The 20,102-nt window shown below is 35.7% G+C and overlaps 1 protein-coding gene across 2 annotated transcripts in view; it reads right to left on the bottom strand.

The window, feature by feature from the left end:
* The window catches only part of mettl4.S (methyltransferase like 4 S homeolog), a 66,663-nt gene that overhangs the window by 30,369 nt on the left and 16,192 nt on the right, over positions 1 to 20,102 (bottom strand). For both annotated transcript variants that reach the window (XM_018223646.2, XM_018223647.2), the window contains exons 4-8: positions 11,296 to 11,668; positions 7,819 to 7,885; positions 4,760 to 4,934; positions 3,252 to 3,358; positions 3,041 to 3,132 (exon numbers count right to left, since the gene is read on the bottom strand). In XM_018223646.2, the coding sequence (XP_018079135.1) occupies positions 3,041 to 3,132; positions 3,252 to 3,358; positions 4,760 to 4,934; positions 7,819 to 7,885; positions 11,296 to 11,668 (814 nt within the window). The remainder of the gene's footprint in view (positions 1 to 3,040; positions 3,133 to 3,251; positions 3,359 to 4,759; positions 4,935 to 7,818; positions 7,886 to 11,295; positions 11,669 to 20,102) is intronic.

Here is a 20,102-nt window from a genome sequence, read left to right as displayed (position 1 = left end):
AGATTAGGGTTCGGTTCGGTATTCGGCCGAATCCAAAATAGTGGATTCGGTGCATCCCTATCAAGAACCCCAGGATCGATGTAACATGTACATTTGGATAAATATATGTTTAATATATGTATTTGAATTAAGCATTTTTCTCAATTCTACTTAATATATTTTGAACGGTGCAAATATCCTTTTACATACAGTATAAGAAAGTTATATTTAAACACATATAAACCTTTCACAAGTTGCAACACCCACTACTCAGCATGGACACTTTTTTCTTGTCAAACACTTGTCTGAAATGCCATTAAGTGGTGCAGATTTATAGATCACTTGCATTGTTTTAATAGTTTCATTATATCTAAGCCTCGGGCAGGAACATTACCTGCTGATTTATTGCACACACAGTATTAACACTTCTGTTCTTTGATCTGAACATTACATCAGCTACAACTCACTTATCAACTTAAATCAGCTTAGTCACAAATTATATATATATATATATATATATATATATATATATATATATATATATATATATATATAGATATATATATATATATATAGATATATATATATATATATACACACACACTTAATTTTAAATATATAATTATTTTGAAATATAAACTTCTCCTGCTAATACAAATACCAGCTTACTGACACGTCCGTGATAGTTGAATATTAATAGCAGTCTATGGAATGTTTTTCTTTAAAAATAAAGATTGTATAAACATTTTTTGGCAGTGCTGTTCCATATGAAAGCCAAGTTAACTGTACTATATCATGCGATTTCTTTAGATCAATGATTGATTGATTGTTCAAATTAATAACAAGCTACCCATATAAATGAAGTCTATGAAAATAAATAGATTGTTATCAGATAGGTCACCCATATATGAAAAAATGGCTATTAATAGAATAAACTCTTTAAATAGATCATTCTGTGATCATTTAAATCATAGTACACAGACATACATAACTGTTCAATAAAACCAAGCCAATCAAAAATATTAAACCTTGCAGACCAGATAAACAACAAAGCAGCATAGAACAATGCTATTGGATCCAATTGATTAAGCTATATATAAATGTTAGAGCTTTCATACTGACTGCTGAAATGAAAGCATTCCAAATAACATAACAGAACTTTACTATTTATTCATCATTAAAATGTATGGCACAGTTTGTGTGTAGTCTGTTGAGAAAGCTCAGACAGAGACAAGAAATATAGTAGCTCACAAATGACAATTTGTTTCTATCCCTCAGTGAAATGTAAGCGTATGAAAAACTTAGGGGGTTATTTATCAAGCTCCGAATACCCAAAATTCCCCGAAATCCGAAAAATTTGTGATTTTTTTTTTTTTATAAAATCTAAATTTTATTTTTCGGAATTTATTAAACACCGAGGGCTATAAAGTCCATCTCAGACCTGTCGAGGTTGCATAAAAAAAAACTCAGAAAAATTCGGAAGATTCACTAAATACTCGTGAAGATCTGAGCTTTTCCCGCAAAGCAAATTTTCGGGAAAATGTAATAATAAATAAGCGTTAAAAACCCAAGAGGGTTAGATCGGAGTTTGTAGCAGCCGATATTGAGATAAATTCGGACCTTGATAAATAACCCCCTCAATGTTTACAGCATCCAATAACATTTGCTAAAAAATAATTGTATTAATTCCATATAGATGAATGTTTTGGTTTTAAAAAAACCAAATTGTCCTGATTATAAATGAGGTTTTCTGGAACAGTACATATACAGAAGTGTACACACACATGCAATAGGCATAGACTTTCTAACCCAGCGCAGACCAACTGGAGTTCTCCAGGTCAGATATGCCTCTTCAATAGATTTTTAGGGGGTTATTTATTAAATTCCAAATGCCAAAAACTCAAAAAAAGTTTTTTTTACTACAAAATCCAAATATTTAGTGGGAAAAAAATAGATTTTTTTTCGAGATTTATTATACCCTAAGGATGGAAAAAGTCAGAATTCAAAAATCCAGCATCTCAGACCTACCGAGGTTGCATATAAGTCAGTGGAAGAGGTCCCTATCCTATTTGGCAGTTTCTGTGGTCTGCACTTGAATTAACTATTTTGGATGTTTCGGGCAAAAGAACGAAAAATCGAGCGATTCGGGGGAAAAAACTATTTTTCGCTTCATTTATCCCAATCCAATTAAATTGTGCTTTTTAAATAATAAATAAAGTCCAATCGTGGATTCTAGTTTGGTCGGACTTTTTTAATTAAAATACTCCAAAAAAAGTCGGATTCAGTAACTACTGCTTTGATCCAAATACTTTTCGAATGTAAATTGTGTTTTGTGCTGTAAAATGCTTAAATGTCTCAGTTGAAGGGTCACTATAACCTCACATTTTCTAGCAGTTCTGTGTTTAGTGCATGAGAACAAACAGATTACATGGTTGGTCCTATAGTAAATTAATTTACGAGCTATAACAAAACCCAAAAATGAGCCCTGTGGACAGCGATAAACAGTTTGTAATCATCCTGCAAAAAGACAATGGCTGTTTCAGAAAGGCTTAATCTGCAAGATGAATAATAATTTGACTCTTTGAAGAGACAAACCAACTGGAAAACAAAAAATTATTTCCCCTCTTACAAAAAAAAAAAAACACTGGCAAGTTATGTTACTAGTACATTAATACTAGAAAATGCCATCCTTTTTATAGTACAGTATGTTTAAAAGAAATAATAGATCACAATATTATAGTCATATTGCATTTAAAGTGAACAATCTAAATAACACATTCAACCTGCAAGTGAAAAAAGAACAGAATCCATTATTGCTGCAGAGAAATCTGTGATTTAACCACTTCCTGAATGCTAGGGTACATAACCTGAACAACCAAATATGCAAATTGCATAATACTGAAGAAACGTGCAACAAAAAAGTAGTATAAAAACAGGGGAAAAGGATGAATATCAAGTGCAAATTGTCTCAATTCTCAATATTTAAATGTTAAAGGGTTTCTTTACACTGTGCTATCCTAAAAGCTATAAAGAAGAATAAAAATGTAGATAAAGGACATACCAGATAGTGGTGGTTTATGGGAATGAAGTTTGCATGGAACACTGACTATTAACTTCCGTTCTGGAATTGGAGGCAGGCAAATCTCTGATTTTCTATGAACAGAAAAAAATGTATTATAAATAAAAAAAAAATACATTAACACACACATACACCCCAGATATAAAGCCAATCTTAAATAAACATATAAAACACATGTAAAATATTAGTTCACCTTGCTGTAGAATTCCCTGCGCCTTTGAATCGACCTATTATCAAAACTTCATAAGGTTTTTTATGGGTAGAATCGAGTGGAAATACAAATTCCCCAGATCTGGTTATCTGACAAAGAACATCCATTAGATAATTCAATTAAATGTCTTTGAATGGTAATCTAGGCTGACAGAAAACTCATAAATCTGCAGTGCAAACAAATCATGACTTATACACATTATTCGATTTAGCAGATCAATGACAGTATTTACATTTCTAAAGCTTTTTTTTTTATTTAAATGAGATGGTCTTTACATTTGAAACTTCAAGTTAGAAGATAATGTACAGTTATGAGACATAACATAAATAATGTTGATCACCATGTCATAGAGCTTCTAAATACATTTCAACAATTAAAAAAGATTCAAAATAAAAAAAAAAGGTTTAGAATGAGCATGGATTAATGGTATGGAATACGTTACCCAGAACCCCGTTACCCAGAACCCTGTTACCCAGATAGCTCTGAATTACAGAAAGGCTGTCTCCCATAGACTTTATTTTATCATTTTTAAAATAGCATTTTTTTAAATTGATTTAACTTTTCTCTGTAATAATACCTTGTACTTGATCCAAACTGACATTTAATTTATCCTTATTGTAAGTAAAACCAGCTTATTGAGCATATTTAATATTTACATGATTTTCTAGTACATTTAAGATATGAAAATCCAAATTACGGAAAGACCAGTTATCTGGAAAACCCCAGGTCCCCAACATTCTGAATAACAGGTCCCATACCTGTATAAGAATCATTCATTGAAATAAAAAACGGTAAAACAGGTATAGGATCCCTTATCCGGAAACCAGATATCCAGAAAGCTCCGAATTACGGAATGTCTGTCTCCCATAGACTCCATTTTATCCAGATTTGTACTTGATCCCACAAGATATAATTAATCCTTATTGGAAGCAAAACCAGCCTCTTGGTTTATTTAATGTTTACATGAATTTCTAGTAGACTTAAGGCATGAAGACCCAAATTACGGAAAGATCCGTTATACGGAAAACCCCAGGTCCCGAGCATTCTGGATAACAGGTCCCATACCTGTACCAAGTTGGTTTGAATGTTTATAGATGAGGCGTTTGAATGTTTATAGATAATTTAATACCTGTAAACAGTACTGAAGAATCCAACTGAAGTATATATTTAATTTGCATTTATTCCCAGACACTTGGGTCTTTAAATGTATTATAGAAGACAATAATTATATTAGACTGGCCATTTTTAGTAGGAAATGGCAAATACATTTCTGTATTTCAATTCATCTTGGATATTGAGTTTCTGAGTAGTGATTTCGTACCTGTACATGCATCATTACAAAGCCACCTAAAAAAATTGCAGGAATTTCTGTCGTGCAATCCTTACAACTTCACTGTCAAAGAGCTATTTGTTACAATTATTGATATTTTAACTGACATTCTCAAATACTCATATTTCCAAACGTAAAAAAGAAAGCATTCTGTTACTACCTTGACCCAGTGCCATTCTCCAAGAGTTTTGACAGACCAATGAGGGTAAAGATCTTCTTTGACAAATCGTAGATGCTTCTGTTTATTGGTGACCCACGTGATCACCAGGCAATCGGGTGCAGCAAGGACTGGTACAGGAAGCTGCTGAATTTCATTTGGTGATAAAGAACTGTACCTAGCATTGCATTAAAACTGAACTTTAATTTAGAAAAAATACTAAAGTTTATATAAATCACAGTCTTAAGAACACTGAAGGAAAATTGCCAGAAATTATTTGCAGTAAATACAAAAAGGCAATACTGACACCTAATGGCAATACCTTTACCTTGAGTAGAGATTTTGATATAAAATACTGTTCTACAGTTCTTAGTATATACCTACAGTATGGAGCACATTTAGTAAGGGTCGAATATCGAGGGTTAATAAACCCTCGAATTCAACTATAGAGGTAAAATCCTACGAATTGGAATATCGAATTCGTAGGATTTACCGCAAATCCTACGATCGAACGATCGAAGGAAAAAAACGATTTTAATCAATCGATCTAAGGATTTTCCTTCGATAAAAAAAAACCTTAGAAAAATGATGGGGAAGGTCCCCATAGGCTAACATTGTAGCTCGGTAGGTTTAAAGTGGCGAAGTATGTAGTCGAAGTTTTTTTTAAAGAGACAGTACTTCGACTATCGAATGGTCGAAAAGTGTAAGCGATTTTTAGTTCGAATCAAAGTCGAAGGTCGTAGTAGCCTCTTCGATGGTCGAAGTACCCAAAAAAAACCTTTGAAATTCGAAGTTTTTTTTACTTCGAATCCTTCACTCGAGCTTAGTAAATGTGCCCCTATGTGTTCAGTCTTGCCTAGTACACACTTGCTACTACAATGATCACTTAACGGAGGCCAGTGGAGGAAAGTTGACAACTATTTGTGGTCTGTTCTTAATATAGGGGGCTGTTCTTAAAGAATCCAAAATTCCTTAGCCACTGCCACTGCAGATACAATAGCATTACTGACATGCAACAGAAGTGCAAGGCTGCTACTGTAATAAATCATGTTGTAATATTTGCATGTATGTTTCTATGCAATCTTGGCACAACACTCCTTCATTGGTTCCAAAACCTTAGGGGCCCATTCATTAAGTTCGAGTGAAGGAATAGAAGAAAAATGCTTCGAATTTGAAGTGTTTTTTTTTTGGCTACTTTGACCATCGAATGGGCTACTTCGACCTTCAACTATGACTTCGAATCGAACTATTCGAACTAAATGTCGTTCGACTATTCGACCATTCGATAGTCAAAGTACTGTCTCTTTAAGAAAAAACTTTGACCCCCTAGTTCGCCACCTAAAAGCTACCAAACTCAATGTTAGCCTATGGGGAAGGTCCCCTTAGGCTTGGCTAACTTTTTTTGGTCGAAGGATAATCCTTCGATCGTTGTATTAAAATCCTTTGGATCGTTCGATTCGAAGGATTTAATCGTTCGATCGAACGATTATTCCTCCAATCGTTCTATCAAAGTATTTGCGCAAAATCCTTTGACTTCGATATTCAAAGTCGAAGGATTTTCATTCCCCAGTCGAATATCGAGGGTTAATCAACCCTCGATATTCGACCCTTGATGAATTTGCCCCTTAATGTTTTATGAAATGCTACTTATTATTAATCATTATCCTTAGTATTTCAAATTTAAGGCTTAAATTAATGAAGAACAATAGTGTTGTGCCAGGCACTGTTGGGTACTTCAGCTAGGGACCCAATACTTTTTAAATCTGCTTGGCTGCTTCCACTTCTCGTTCTTCATTTTATAAAGCCAAAGTTTACTGTTGTTTAAAAACTCGAATTCAACTATTCGCCTAGTAACATAACTTGCCAGTGTTTTTTTTTTGTAAAAGGGGAAATCATTTTTTGTTTTTGTTGGTTTGTTTCTTCAAAGAGTCAAATTATTATTCATCTTGCAGATTAAGCCTTTCTGAAACAGCCATTGTCTTTTTGCAGGATGATTACAAACTGTTTATCGCTGTCCACAGGGCTCATTTTTGGGTTTTCTTATAGCTCGTAAATTAATTTACTATAGGACCCACCATGTAATCTGTTTGTTCCCATGCACTAAACACAGAACTGCTAGAAAATGTGAGGTTATAGTGACCCTTCAACTGAGACATTTAAGCAATTTACAGCACAAAACACAATTTACATTCGAAAAGTATTTGGATCCTAGCAGTAGTTACTGAATCCGAATTTTTTGGAGTATTTTAATTAAAAAAGTCCGACCAAACTAGAATCCACGATTGGACCTTATTTATTATTTAAAAAGCACAATTTAATCGGATCAGGATTCCCCCAAATCACTCAATTTTTTGTTCTTTTGCCGAAACATTCAAAATAGTTCAATTTTCAGGCTAATTCCAGTGCAGACTATACTGCTGCCTGTGTGCTGAAGAAGTTAGCAATAGACACGTACTGGCACATAGTGATGCGTCGCTGTCACATACTTCTGTAGGGCTGAAGGTGTCAATAGACGTACTGACGTGCCAGTACAGTAAACTACATGCCAGTATGTGTCTATTGCTAACACTTTCAGCACACAGGCAGCAATATAGACCAAGTGGCAGATCATTTCACTAATGTGCCCAAATATTACTGCTACGGCTAGGCGATTCCTTGTTTAAATGAGTTAAATGATGTTAATGGTTCAAAGAATATCAGGCTGAATGGTCAGCCCCCACACATTTTCAACTCACCAAATCTGGCCCTCGTTGCAAAACGTTTGAACACCCCTGTCTTAAACATTAGATACATAAAAAGATTAATATTTACACTTGCAAACAAAGCCCAAATCAATGAGAAAATATTACAGCTTTGGAAACAGCTGATGATTTTGTTTTAAGGCAGGATGGAAACATTGCCACATCCGTGGCACCAAGCTACTTCAACTGGGATATGTCATTTGTTTTTTGAGCATTGTCAGGTTAGCTAGTTTGTTTGTTTAGAATGATATTGAGGTCTGTTGCGCAGTGCAAACAGCACAGTAACAAGAAAAGGAAGAAGAACGACTCATGTGAAATTACCTTTTGCTTCTTTTGACAGACTTATTCTCCCATGGCGGATCCATAACAATGATGTTATACCTTTTATCTGTGGGGAAAAATTGATTATCTGAACTGTATCAGAAAAGAACCGCCTCCTGTCCAGACATATCAAGCAAAACTAGAAACTGCAAATGTAAAACTGTGTTGTAGATATATTCTTGTTCTCTCTAATAAAATGGAATGCAATTCACAGTTTCCATTTTATGTGAAATTCAACTCTTGGCTGAAGATGCTGTTGTTGCACATAACAGTGAAATGGCTGCATCAAATTATTTGTGTTAGACAAAAGTTCAGGCCTTACACAATAAGCATTCCAAGCTGCAAAATACAAGATGCTTCTATTTTCATTGATTTGGTTTAAACAAAACAACTAATAATGGAACATTTTACCTCAAACTGCTAGATCATTGTGTCTTGGGCATATGTCCATTAAATTCTATGCTTATGCATTTCTCGTTTATTTCAAGAAGTAAAGCAAAGTGGGTTTTTATAGCACTTGGGTCATCCCATATCCTAGTTGACTTTTGATAATCAAGTTCCATTGATCTGTCAGGGACAATCCATTTATATTCATCCACCAAATTTGATTTACCAACCTCTGGCCAAGAATGGGAGCTTGCTAATTGGTAGTACTCCATTTACTAAGTTTTATGAATGTCTTCCTTGTGGGTGATCGGACTCCATCTACCACGGGACAATACATTTCTTGCATAATATGAAAGCAATCTGTTTAAGAGTCTCCAAAATGTAACCATCACAATGAACAATGATGCCAAAGAGGCAGCGGGGGGGGGGGGGGGTTTGGGTGTTGGCAGGAGAGCCAGGTGGATGGATAGATATAGTGTGACATTTCTCCAAAACCAGGATTGGTTGCTCTTGTATTCCTTGCAAAATCCTACCCCGCTCCACGGCGCAGATCGAAGACAACACAGGAAGCGATATCTTTCAAAATTCTTGTGGCTTTATTCGGTACATCTTAGTGAGTATTTGGAAGTGGGTTGGTGTAAAGAAACCTACGCGTTTCGTGCCCTCCCTCCAGGCACTTCGTCAGGGTCCTGGAGGGAGGGCACGAAACGCGTAGGTTTCTTTACACCAACCCACTGCCAAATACTCACTAAGATGTACCGAATAAAGCCACAAGAATTTTGAAAGATATCGCTTCCTGTGTTGTCTTCGATCTGCGCCGTGGAGCGGGGTAGGATTTTGCATTGATTGTTGCTTCCTTGCCGGAGTGAGGAGGATCCCGCGAGAGCTGCGGTCGAAGTGGGAGACGTTTCATCTAAAGAAGGGGTGAGCTCCGATTTGGTTTCTAAACCTGTTCTCTCTTTGTGACCACTTGTATTCCTTGCCCCAGTCTACCTAGACATATGTGTAATCAGTCCACAACAAAAAAGGGTTATAGTTGACTCGTGCCGAGAAAAGCATTAAATCAACACTGTAATGATAAATTCTCCTGAAACTTTTAAAAATCCTTAAATGTAGCAAAGATCTGCTACTTTGGTGTACAAAATACATCATTTATTCCTTTTGAATTCTTCATAAACTGTACTTTCTAAAAAATATATAGTTTAAAGAGGCGACATTACTAGTAAGAGCTTACCAGGAATGATTCAAGCTCATATTGGATGATTGTATTGAATGATTGTATATCCAAGAACATATGGGTGCTAAGATATGTAAAGTGCAAGTTTTAATTTGATTTTCAGAAATACTGTGAGTTTCCACAGTTTTAAGAATGCATATTTGGATTATTGAGAAATAAAATATAACAGGTCAACTTTTGCATTTTTAACATCAAATAGAACCCATAATATTAAGAAGGCCCATGTCATTCATATTTATGATCTTTTGTTTTTGTATCCAAGCACATGTAGATAAAACAATGTAAAATGCAGGTCCAAGTGAATCAATTGTCTAGCAGCCTTTAGGAAGTTTTGTAATAGAAAACATGTTTAACCTGCTTAGGAAAATATAAAGAGCTCCCTAGTCCTATTTAAGGGGGCAAAAAGAAAAAGGAATCAGATGGGCAATGTGTGTAATGTTGTTCCAACCAATCCTGTAAAAATGTTTAATTCTATTTTAATATGCATTAGCTGCTAAGCACTATGGGGTATATTTATCAAAGAGTGAAGTTAATAGTGAAGTTCCGCCACTAGAGTGAAATTCCGCCACTCTCCATTCATTTCTATGGGATTTTTATAGGCGTAGTTATCAAAGGGTGAACTTTCACCCATTGATAAATACGCCTTTCAAAATCCCATAGAAATGAATTGAGAGCTGCGGAATTTCACTCTTTGATAAATTTACCCCTATGTGTACTTTTAAGAAAGGATGTATACACAAGATGGGGAGCCATCCCCACTATGCGCGCAAAAAAATCTTTTGTGAGCACATTTGAAACTTGTGTGTGCATTTTTAAAAACTGTGTACGCAGGTCAGAATGTATAATTTAGTATTTTCACACATTTCTGGTACAGGTAGACCATGTTTAATGGATTTAACAAAATCAAATATGAACTAACACCTGCCTAAATAAGTTCAGTGGATCCATTCTGATTGGATGTTGGTGACTGTGTTATTTAAGTAAATATAGTGTCACTTGATGCTGCTAAAGCCTTTGATTTTGTTGAAATTCTGCAAAGATTTGGCTGGGAGATAACTTTATTATACTGTTTCTCTGCCATTTTCTGTTGGCATGTGTAAGGCTAACCAATAACCTATCTCACTACTTTCCCATAACTAGAGGCACTAGGCATGGTGGTCCAATGTCCCTGCTTCTATTTGCCCTAACGGTTGAGCCCCTGCTAAGGCTGATCAGGTCTCTGGCCCCTATGTTGAGTTCTCCAGTTTTAGCCTTGGTGAACAAATCTGGAAAATTTTAGGGACTCCTTAGATGTGGCCCTAGTCCCTCAGTTCTTTCCCGCTACTCTCTTGACCCAGGTTGAATGCTTTTAATACTTAAGGGCAGTGGCTTAGACAAACTCTTTTCACCAATTCTCTAAAATCCAACCAATACCAGTTACTACGTAATAGCCTTTATCCAAACACCATTCTCCTAAGCATATTAGACTTAGAAGCATGATCTTCCATCCCTGTTTACTGAAGAATTAGCTAATGCTCCCAACACTTAATTCTGACCAATTTACATGTTAAAACAAATAGACAAAATGTGAATTCTACATCCAAATATTAAATTGAATATTTTTTTATATACAGTTACTTAAAAATTAGCCCAGACATAAATATAATTAAACATTACAGATCAAGATTCACGTTTTGTTCAATGTTGCTATAGACAAATGCAACCTATAAATAACATATGTTGCATAAAGCAGATTTATCTAACTCTGTTTTTGATATTCTCTCCTGCCATCTGCTGGGCCTGCAAGTGAATTTAACACTACTTTAAATAATTTTTTTTAAATTTGTCATTAATGAAAAAGAAAAAATACTTACAATGTAGGAGCGGTTCCATACAGGAAACATCTGACATAAGAAAAGTGCTTTTGGGTGGTATAATGTACTTCTCCCCCATGAATTGTATGACTTCTGGACATTCTGACTTGTTTTCAGTGATACAGGATAATACATTTGTTTCTTGAGGTAAATAAATTCCCCTTTCTAGGACTTGAACAGCATGTTCACCAGGGTTTAACAAAGGCATACATTTAGCCATATTGCATAATTCTGCCAACTGGCAGGGGTTATTGCACAGCCTAGGTTCAGTTTGAGAATGATCATCATCATTTACTAAAACCGGTCTAAGAAATAGTCTTTTAAATCCTTCTTGAAGTAGGGGTTGGGTGCCTTCCATAATGAAATCAATTATCTGTAAAAGAAATAGAGGCACAAAAATTTAGTAATTGTTACACAAATTATTAACTACTAATATAAGGCTTTTTTGTGGCATTGGGAAAACTTTTATGAAATTTACATTCTAGTGTGTATTACAGCATCAGAAAGTAGGTTTATTTTGTGCTTATTGTTTAAAAGGCAAATCAACCCCAAAATAGCAGTTTGCCTAGTAAAACATCATTCTATGCAACTTTCTAATATACATTTATTACAAATTATTTGTAATATTGTATATTTGTATATGTATTGCTCTGAAAAGTTTTAATACAGTAATTGTATAGTGGAAAGTTGCTTAGAATGTTTTTGCTTATTAGGCAAATTTTTATTTTGGGGATGACTTGCCCTTTAACCTTTACTAATGTTAACCTTAACTAATGTAGACTTTACAGTACTGATGTGAAAGCAGTAGATTCTACTATTGCAGGTTTATTTTTTATTTATGCAGTTTCATTAATTTACTACCAACATGCAGAGCATATTCATTCTTGTACCCTTAGTAAACCGGAGAATATTCACTAGAGAAATTTCACCTGTAGAAAAGATGCAAATATACGGCAATGCAGAGAGATTTTTCACCAATGTGAAGTTTCTCCAAAACTTGTCACACTCTCCTTTTAGTAAATTGGCAATTGTGGGGAATTTAAATTTTTGATGAAAATACTCCAAAGTTAAATTTTTCCACCATTACTAAATTTGCCCCAAGACTATTCAAACTGGCTGGCTTTAATCATAATGCTTTTTTAGTTTAGTTGGTAGAGATTTGCTAAAAATTTCCACCCTGAAATTGTCAGAGCATTCCACTACTGAAGTGCTATTTTTGCCACTCAGAAAAATACTTTTGTATCATATATATATATATCACTTGCAGTGGTTAATAAATGTTTTGTAAGACTTCCTTCACCAATTAATTATTTCTCACATATACTTTAAAACACCATTTTGGTACTTGTGAGCAGGCAGAGGAAAGCAATATCTCTCTGCATTCCTCACAATAAGGCAGCTGAAAAATATTACACAAAATTTTTAAAAAAATGAAAAACACACATGCCTAAACAAGAAGTATAAGTACAGAGATGGGACCTTGAGTTTTAATGATAAGGGATTTTTCGATAATTTGGATTTCTATACCCTAAAGGGGTGCTTCCAAACACATTTTTCAGTTCAGTTGTTTTCAGACTTCCTCAGAAATAAAGTCTGTTTTCAATTACTTTCAATTATTTATTTTTTACTTTTTTCCAAAATCTAAATTTAAAGTTTAATGTTCCCTGTCTCTGGTGTTTGAGTCTGGCAGCTCAGTAATTCTACTCAGTAGGGACAACGATAAGAAATGTATCAACTTAATGTATCAATTTAGAACAGTTTACAGGGTCGGCTGGTACTTTTTTATTATAACGGAGAAAAAAGACATTTTTTTAAAAAAAATCTGAGTTATATGATTGTAATGGAGTTGCTGTGGTGTAAGGCAACCCAAACTCACAATAATCCCCAAGGTCCTGTCCTCAGCTCATGCTTCCGCCTATAATAATTTTGCTTCGGGAGGAGCCCTCCGCTACTCAGATGCCGCCAGGTCTTAAAGTTAGAGGACCAGGGAGAGAGTTCTGGGCAAGCACATGTTAACAGGAAGAACGGGGAATTAGGAGCGTGGAAAGTAGTCAAGGTCACAGGCCGGGTCAAACACACCAGTAGTGCATTGCAGAATTGTTATCCAAGAGAGAAGTCAAAAAACAGGCAAGAGTCAGGACAGGCAGCGCTAATACGAGATGATGTCAGACACAGTGCCTTGTAATAACCGGAACCAGTGCGAGCATTATTTAGATATCGGTGCATAAGGAGGAAGGATGTGGCAGGCGTTCGCGTCTCACCACTAGACCACCAGGTATTCTCACAGGAGTCTATGGGAAATAGCTTTCCTGTTATTCGGGAACTTTATGGATAACATGTTTCCGGATAATGCATTTCCAGATAACGAATATCATACCTGTATGTCCCAGCATACTGCTTGTTATTTAAAGAAATATAAATGCTGGCTTCCGTAGTGGGGGCGCTCTCCATATTTCCATCCTACAAAACCCCAAAAAGAACCTTTTGTTGCTGTCAATTGCTTTTGTTCCTGCAATTAACTAATATTACATTCAATTAAATTCAAAATTGTTTTAAGGAGCACTATGTTGTTAAGGGCAATGGAGTGACTTTACTACCCTCAAGGGTTTATATTCCCTACCGCTTCAGTTGAACTGAAAAAGCCACTTGAATGAGTGGTGAAACGTTTTCAAGAAAAACTCAATGTGCAGTTGCCTTTGACTTAATTGTACTAGATACTGTAGTGGAGAAGTGAATGCTGTCCGATTTTAAAATAAAATTATATAAACGCTATCTGGTATTTGAAATGCTGGTGGATGACTGAACTAAGAAATGATGGCCCAAAAAGACCCTTTTCTGTCATTTTCTATTCCTCCTTTAGTTATACAGTATTGCATTTACTGTTTAAAAGCTTTAATTTTGACTTTAATTATATTAAAATTTCTTACGATAAAGAAATGTAAAGAGTAATACAGATGTGCCTGCTAATGTTAAAATAGCTGACCTACCTCAATTTTGGTTTTAGGATTTCTTTAATAAAAAGAAATTACTGAAGAATAAATCTTATAGCAAATCCATCTTCTCTATTCCTTGCTCACATCATGACTTAGACCTGTGTTGTTTTCTCAAAGGCAGCCCTCTCATTCCTTGCTAGAGTATAATAAAAGATAGGATACAGAGAGAGAATTGTCTTTTGAAAATGTTTGAAAACACATAAGACCTTTCAGGAAATCCCTTTATTTTGCATTTTGGAAACTGCATCTAAACCTTTTTTCAGTTGTAGTTAGAAATGTTAATACCTGTGATGAACCACTGAAGTTTTTAGAATTGAAAAAGAATTACACACATGAATCACAAACAGAAAAAATGCATGAGTTTCCAAAAAGTTTAATATGGAAAGTCTAATCCGCTAAATCTTCTAATTTACAATGTAAAGTATTAAACCTTAGTACCATCACTCTGAGGCTTTTCACCTACATACCATGACCTTAAAAATTAGTCTAAAATGTGGATCAGTAACACCAAAAGATAATTAGTATTTCTATCCTGTAAATGTAAATATGTTGTACATGTACTTAGGTATGTAGGTATATTTTTAGGTAGGTATGTAGGTATTTTCAAATAACAATTACTGAAATAATGCACAATTTGATTTAAAAAAAGCAGATGTGAACTTAGTGTGTAAAGGATTCTATGGCATTTCCATTTATTGTTACTACCAACACTTTTATTGTAATTTATTAATTGAATTTTGAAATGTATAATTAACACACCCATATAACTTAATAATATACCTTTTTTAAAGTATTCATTATAATTTAGGGATGCTCCGAATCCAGGTTTCGGTTCGGAATTCGGCCAAGATTCAGCCTTTTTCAGCAGGATTCGGCCAAATCCTTGTGCCTGGCTGAACCGAATCAGAATCCTTTTCCACTTTTTCCTTTCTCACCCCTAATTTGCATATGCAAATTAGGATTCAGTTCGGTATTCAGCCGAATCCAAAATAGTGGATTCAATGCATCCCTATTATAATTTGAGTATATATACACTCTATATAAATATTTGCTGTTCATCAGCTATACACATTAATACATACAAACTTCAGCATGTATTTAGGAAAAATGGAGTCAGGAGCAACCCTGGATTAGAAAGGTCTTCACTCAACATTCGTTTGCCATTAGTCCCAAGGTGGTACTAGTGGATTCTCTAGGGAATACGCATATTAACTGAAACCAATAAGGAAAAGGTGAAAATGTCTGGGCCTTCTGGTTTACAATGAGAATTCTTTGGTAGTACAGGAACACTATAACATGACATTTAAAGTGCAACTATCACAAAAAATTAAAATTGAATATAAGCTCCAGCATACTGAAATAAGAAACTTTCTAAATACATCAATCAATTAAAAATGCGGTACTGTTTCTGAAATAATCAAGTTAATCTTCACTATTCCTCTCTCAGCATCTGCTACTCTTAATTCTGTCTTCATGCAGGTGTTGGGTGTCAGATAATAATTGACAGTTAGATCCAATATATTTAATAGGGGGGCTCCTTTTGCCTAGAAGATGCATTAGAGCTCACTCTTTTAAGATCACAAGAAGTCCTGTCTCTACATGCAGAATTTGTGCAAAAGGCAGTTATTTTGTTAGATTTTGATTGTACTGGAATCAGTTATTTGAGTGAGCTCTAATTCATCTGCTAGGAAAGTAAGCCGCCCCCCATAAGATATATTGGATCTAACTGACAATGAATATCTATCACCCAACTCCTGCATGAAGACAGAATTAAATGAGAAGGAAACCCTTTCGGCACAAACCCCCCCCCCCCCCGGCCTACCTCCCCCCACCGGGCAAATGCCCCTAACTTGTTAGTCTCTCTCTTACAGGAAGAAGAGCGCTTGGATGAAGATGGCGCCAGTAAACTAGGCAAGAGAGGACCTGCACGGAGGGGTGACTAACCAGTTAGGGGCATTTGCCCGGGGGGAGGTAGGGGTTTTGTGCCGAAAGGGTTTCCTTCTCCTTTAAGAGAAACAGATGCTGAGAGAGGAATAGTGAACAGAAACGTCCATCTTGCATCTTCCGTGTCCTCTGTAAGCTGAATGGGAGAACGGTATTTCTGCGCATGTGCAGTTGGAGCAGTTTGCTGGTTTACAACACATGCGCAGAATTACACAGAAATTGCCGATCTCACAGTCAGCTTACAGAGGACGCGGAAGATGGATGCGTGGAACTCCACTGGAAGAATCTGCTCCAAGAGGTAAGTATGTAGTATGGGGCATTTCCCAGGGGGGGGGAAGTTTGCCTGGGGGGAGGAGGGAGGGGGTTTACCAGGGGTGGGTGGTATGGGTTTTTTTGCAAAAGGGATTCCTTCTCCTTTAATGACAGAATACCATCATACAACAGAAACAAATGTTTTCAAACAAAGAACTGGTTTGAAGGACAGGATAAGGAAGGAGTACTGGTCTGGATATGTTTGACAGATATAAAGTGGATAAAGCAAATGGATAGAGAGAATAGATTAGAACCAATACTATGTTTAGCTACCAAATGCAATGCCATATGCTACATCGCTCACCTCGCTTACTGTATTTCTGATCTTGCCCACTCCCACACCTTGCATCTCATTACCGTGTCCTTTTAGTTAGTAAGCTCTTTTGCACAGGGCCTTCCTCACCCTTTGTACTGGTACTGGTCATCATGTATGTAACTCTGTATGTTCTCTGTATGTAATCCATGTGATTTCTTTGTATAAAGGCATTTATTTTACAGGTACAAAAAAGGAGGGTTGTGGGTGCACTCCTAAGGCCATATAAAAACATATTTAAGTACAATAATCCCCTGTCTAAATAATTCAATGAATATGCAAGTGCGTGTATTTAAAAAAAAAAGAAAAACCGAGTTTTTTGTTACAAAGTTATGATCATAAATTTGATAAGCCACCATACCACGTCAAGGTAAACCCCATACTGCAGTCCCTAACTTGTTTACCTGTAATCAAAATATAAAAGGTCATATACCTCTCTGCTTAACAGCATTACTTGGAGTAAAAATATCCTGAAGCTTGGTTTCCCCCACCACCTGTATATGCGGCTTTCAAAAGGGAGACTGCCCAAACCAACGCCCATTTTTAAAAAAAATTTGATAATGAAGAGATTATAATAAAGGCAAAGTAAAGTTGTATATATATATATATATATATATATATATATATATATATATCTATATCTATATCTATCTATATATATCTATATATATCTATAGGTACACACTTGTGTGTGTGTGTATGTGTGAGTATAGGTATAAGTACAGGTGTGGGTATAGATGTGAACAGAAAAGGAAAAGCTAAATGTGGAGTGTAATAGGTGTAATATACAGTATGTGAGTTAGTGCAGAAGTGTTACCTAGTGACAAGTGCAGCAGATATAATGAATGTTTCACAGGCGTTGGTTTCAAATAAAAAGGCTAAAGCGGGGGAGGATTTAGCTCAGTTTGAAACCAAGGCACAGGAAATGTTCTTACAAAGTAATGCTATTAAGCAGAGAGTTAAAATAACTTTTTTACTATGATTATAGGTAAACAAGTTAGGGACCACTGTATGGGGTTTACCTTGACGTGGTATGGTGGCTTATCAATTTTATGATCATAACTTTGTAACAAAAAAACCCTATTTTTAAAATTACATGCACTTGCATATTTACTTGACAGACCTTTAAATAAATATTTTGAAATTGGCCTTAGGTGTGCACCCACAACCCCCCCTTTTTTGCATTTATTTTACAGCACTGCGCAATATATTGGCGCTCTAAAAATACATGGTAATACATGTTAATAGGAAGACTGGCTAAACCCTAGAACTAAACACTAAAAAATGTATATGTCTAAAAATGCCATATTTTATATACTGAACTTATTGCACCAGCCAAAAGTTACAGCTTTTCAATAGATTTCCAGGATTTCAAACCTGTCACCATCTTGGAAAGTGTCTACGACACTCACATGCTCTGAGCAGTTGTTGAGAAGCTAAGTGTAAGGGTTGTCGCAAATTATCCAGCAGAAAATTAGGTCTGCCTGTAATATAAGATGATGCTCCAGTGCCGATTATTAAATTCTGATGCTAATTGCACTGGCTTCTGTGCTGCCATGTAGTAAATATATGTATTAATTACTATTAAACTAGTAAACTATCAGCCTTATATTAAGGCATGTATATTATATGTGTACTGTATATTGTGAGTTGGTCCCTAAGCTCAGTAAGTGACAGCAGCACAGAGGATGTGCAGTGAATCAGCAGAAAAGAAGACGGGGAGCTACTGGGGCATCTTTGGAGACACAGATCTTTACTGCTATAGGGCTGTGGTTGCCTTGGGCTGGTAGAGAAGCCCAAAACATAATGTACAACATTTCTAGCCTACTTATTTTGTTAGTCTTTTGTTCTCCATTAAACAGACAGAAGGTGTAATGCTTGGATGTTACACTGTTGCAAGTCAGGAAAAAGTCTAGATAATGGAACCAACAGTGCTTGGTGGTGTACTGTTGCTGAGCAGTCAGGAACATGGATTCAAACAGTATACTATGTGAAAGATGGATTCAGATTAAGTTGCATTTATTCTATCAAACCAGGCAAAATTGCATCATGTGCAACCCCTTGCAAGTGTGATGAAGCTGGGATTCTGCATTGTGGGGGAAAACACATGATTGCACAACCAGCTAAATATACAAGAGGCTAAATGTATTCTTCTCTTAAAACTATTTCATTCCACATATTCATTTTTCAGGCATCCTCAAGATATTTCCCTGTAAAAGCAGCAGCCATTATACCCTCTAAATTATGCATGTGTCAACAGAACCCATCTAGAAAACATTCAGTATTTCAGTCAATAAAAAATTCAGCAACATTTATTATTTACACAGACCTTGTTTGCTGAGTTTTATTACATCAGACGGGCCTTTATTAAACACCATGGCTAAGGCTAAACCATAATTAGCACATAACTCCTATGGAGTGTAATCTATAAGGTGTTGATCATTACAGATCATACTATATTATCATGATTAACAGTAATTAAAATGCACTTCCCTTCCTCCACAGTGAATAATAGCAGAGTACACGAGCAATATAAAAACAGAAAAAAACAATATGAAAATATGAAACAATATGAAAACAGAAAAAACAGAGTATCCTGTTCAATACATAGTGAAAAAGTGCTGACTTATTTGACCGAACACCAGTAACCTCTCTGGTTTTGTGAAGTTATTGTGCACTAAAATGTTGTTTTGTGTACACATTTAAAAAGCTGTATGAAGCGGTCGCGGCGAAAATTCACCAGCAACGGCTTCGCAGCCAGCACAACTTTTCGCCAGGCGAAAATTCGATCAGACATTGCTAATTCACTAACATCGAAGTTGCGTCCAAGGCGTAGAACGCTGGCGAAGTTGCAATAGCATTAATACGGCAAGCAGAGCGAAGTTGCGCTAGTGTTGGCTATTTTGCATACGGCAGCAAGTTAAAGTTCAATGGAAGTATATGTTGCAGAAAATACATTACACGACACAAGCCTGGGAAACCTTAATAAAGAAAATAGAGTTGTTATATTGCCCTACACATGAGTCAAGTGTATAGTTTATGTGCCATATGTTAGGAAATGTAGGGGGGAAGCGGTTACCCCAAAAAATTTTTACGCTCTTTTGCAGTCTATCACCCTGAAAAAAGGAAAAGACGCCATCGTTTTTTGGCCAACTAAATTTGGACGAAGTCCTATCTACCCTGGTCTGAGGTGGCGAAGGCAAGTCTGGCGCAAGAGGTAAAGTTCAGTAAAATCCGCATCTTAG

The sequence above is a fragment of the Xenopus laevis genome, chromosome 6S (assembly GCF_017654675.1).
Source record: "Xenopus laevis strain J_2021 chromosome 6S, Xenopus_laevis_v10.1, whole genome shotgun sequence".
In the NCBI taxonomy this organism is placed as follows: Eukaryota; Metazoa; Chordata; class Amphibia; order Anura; family Pipidae; genus Xenopus; species Xenopus laevis.
The sequence above is the reverse complement of the archived record's forward strand: the minus strand, read 5'-3'. Positions and strand labels throughout refer to the sequence as shown.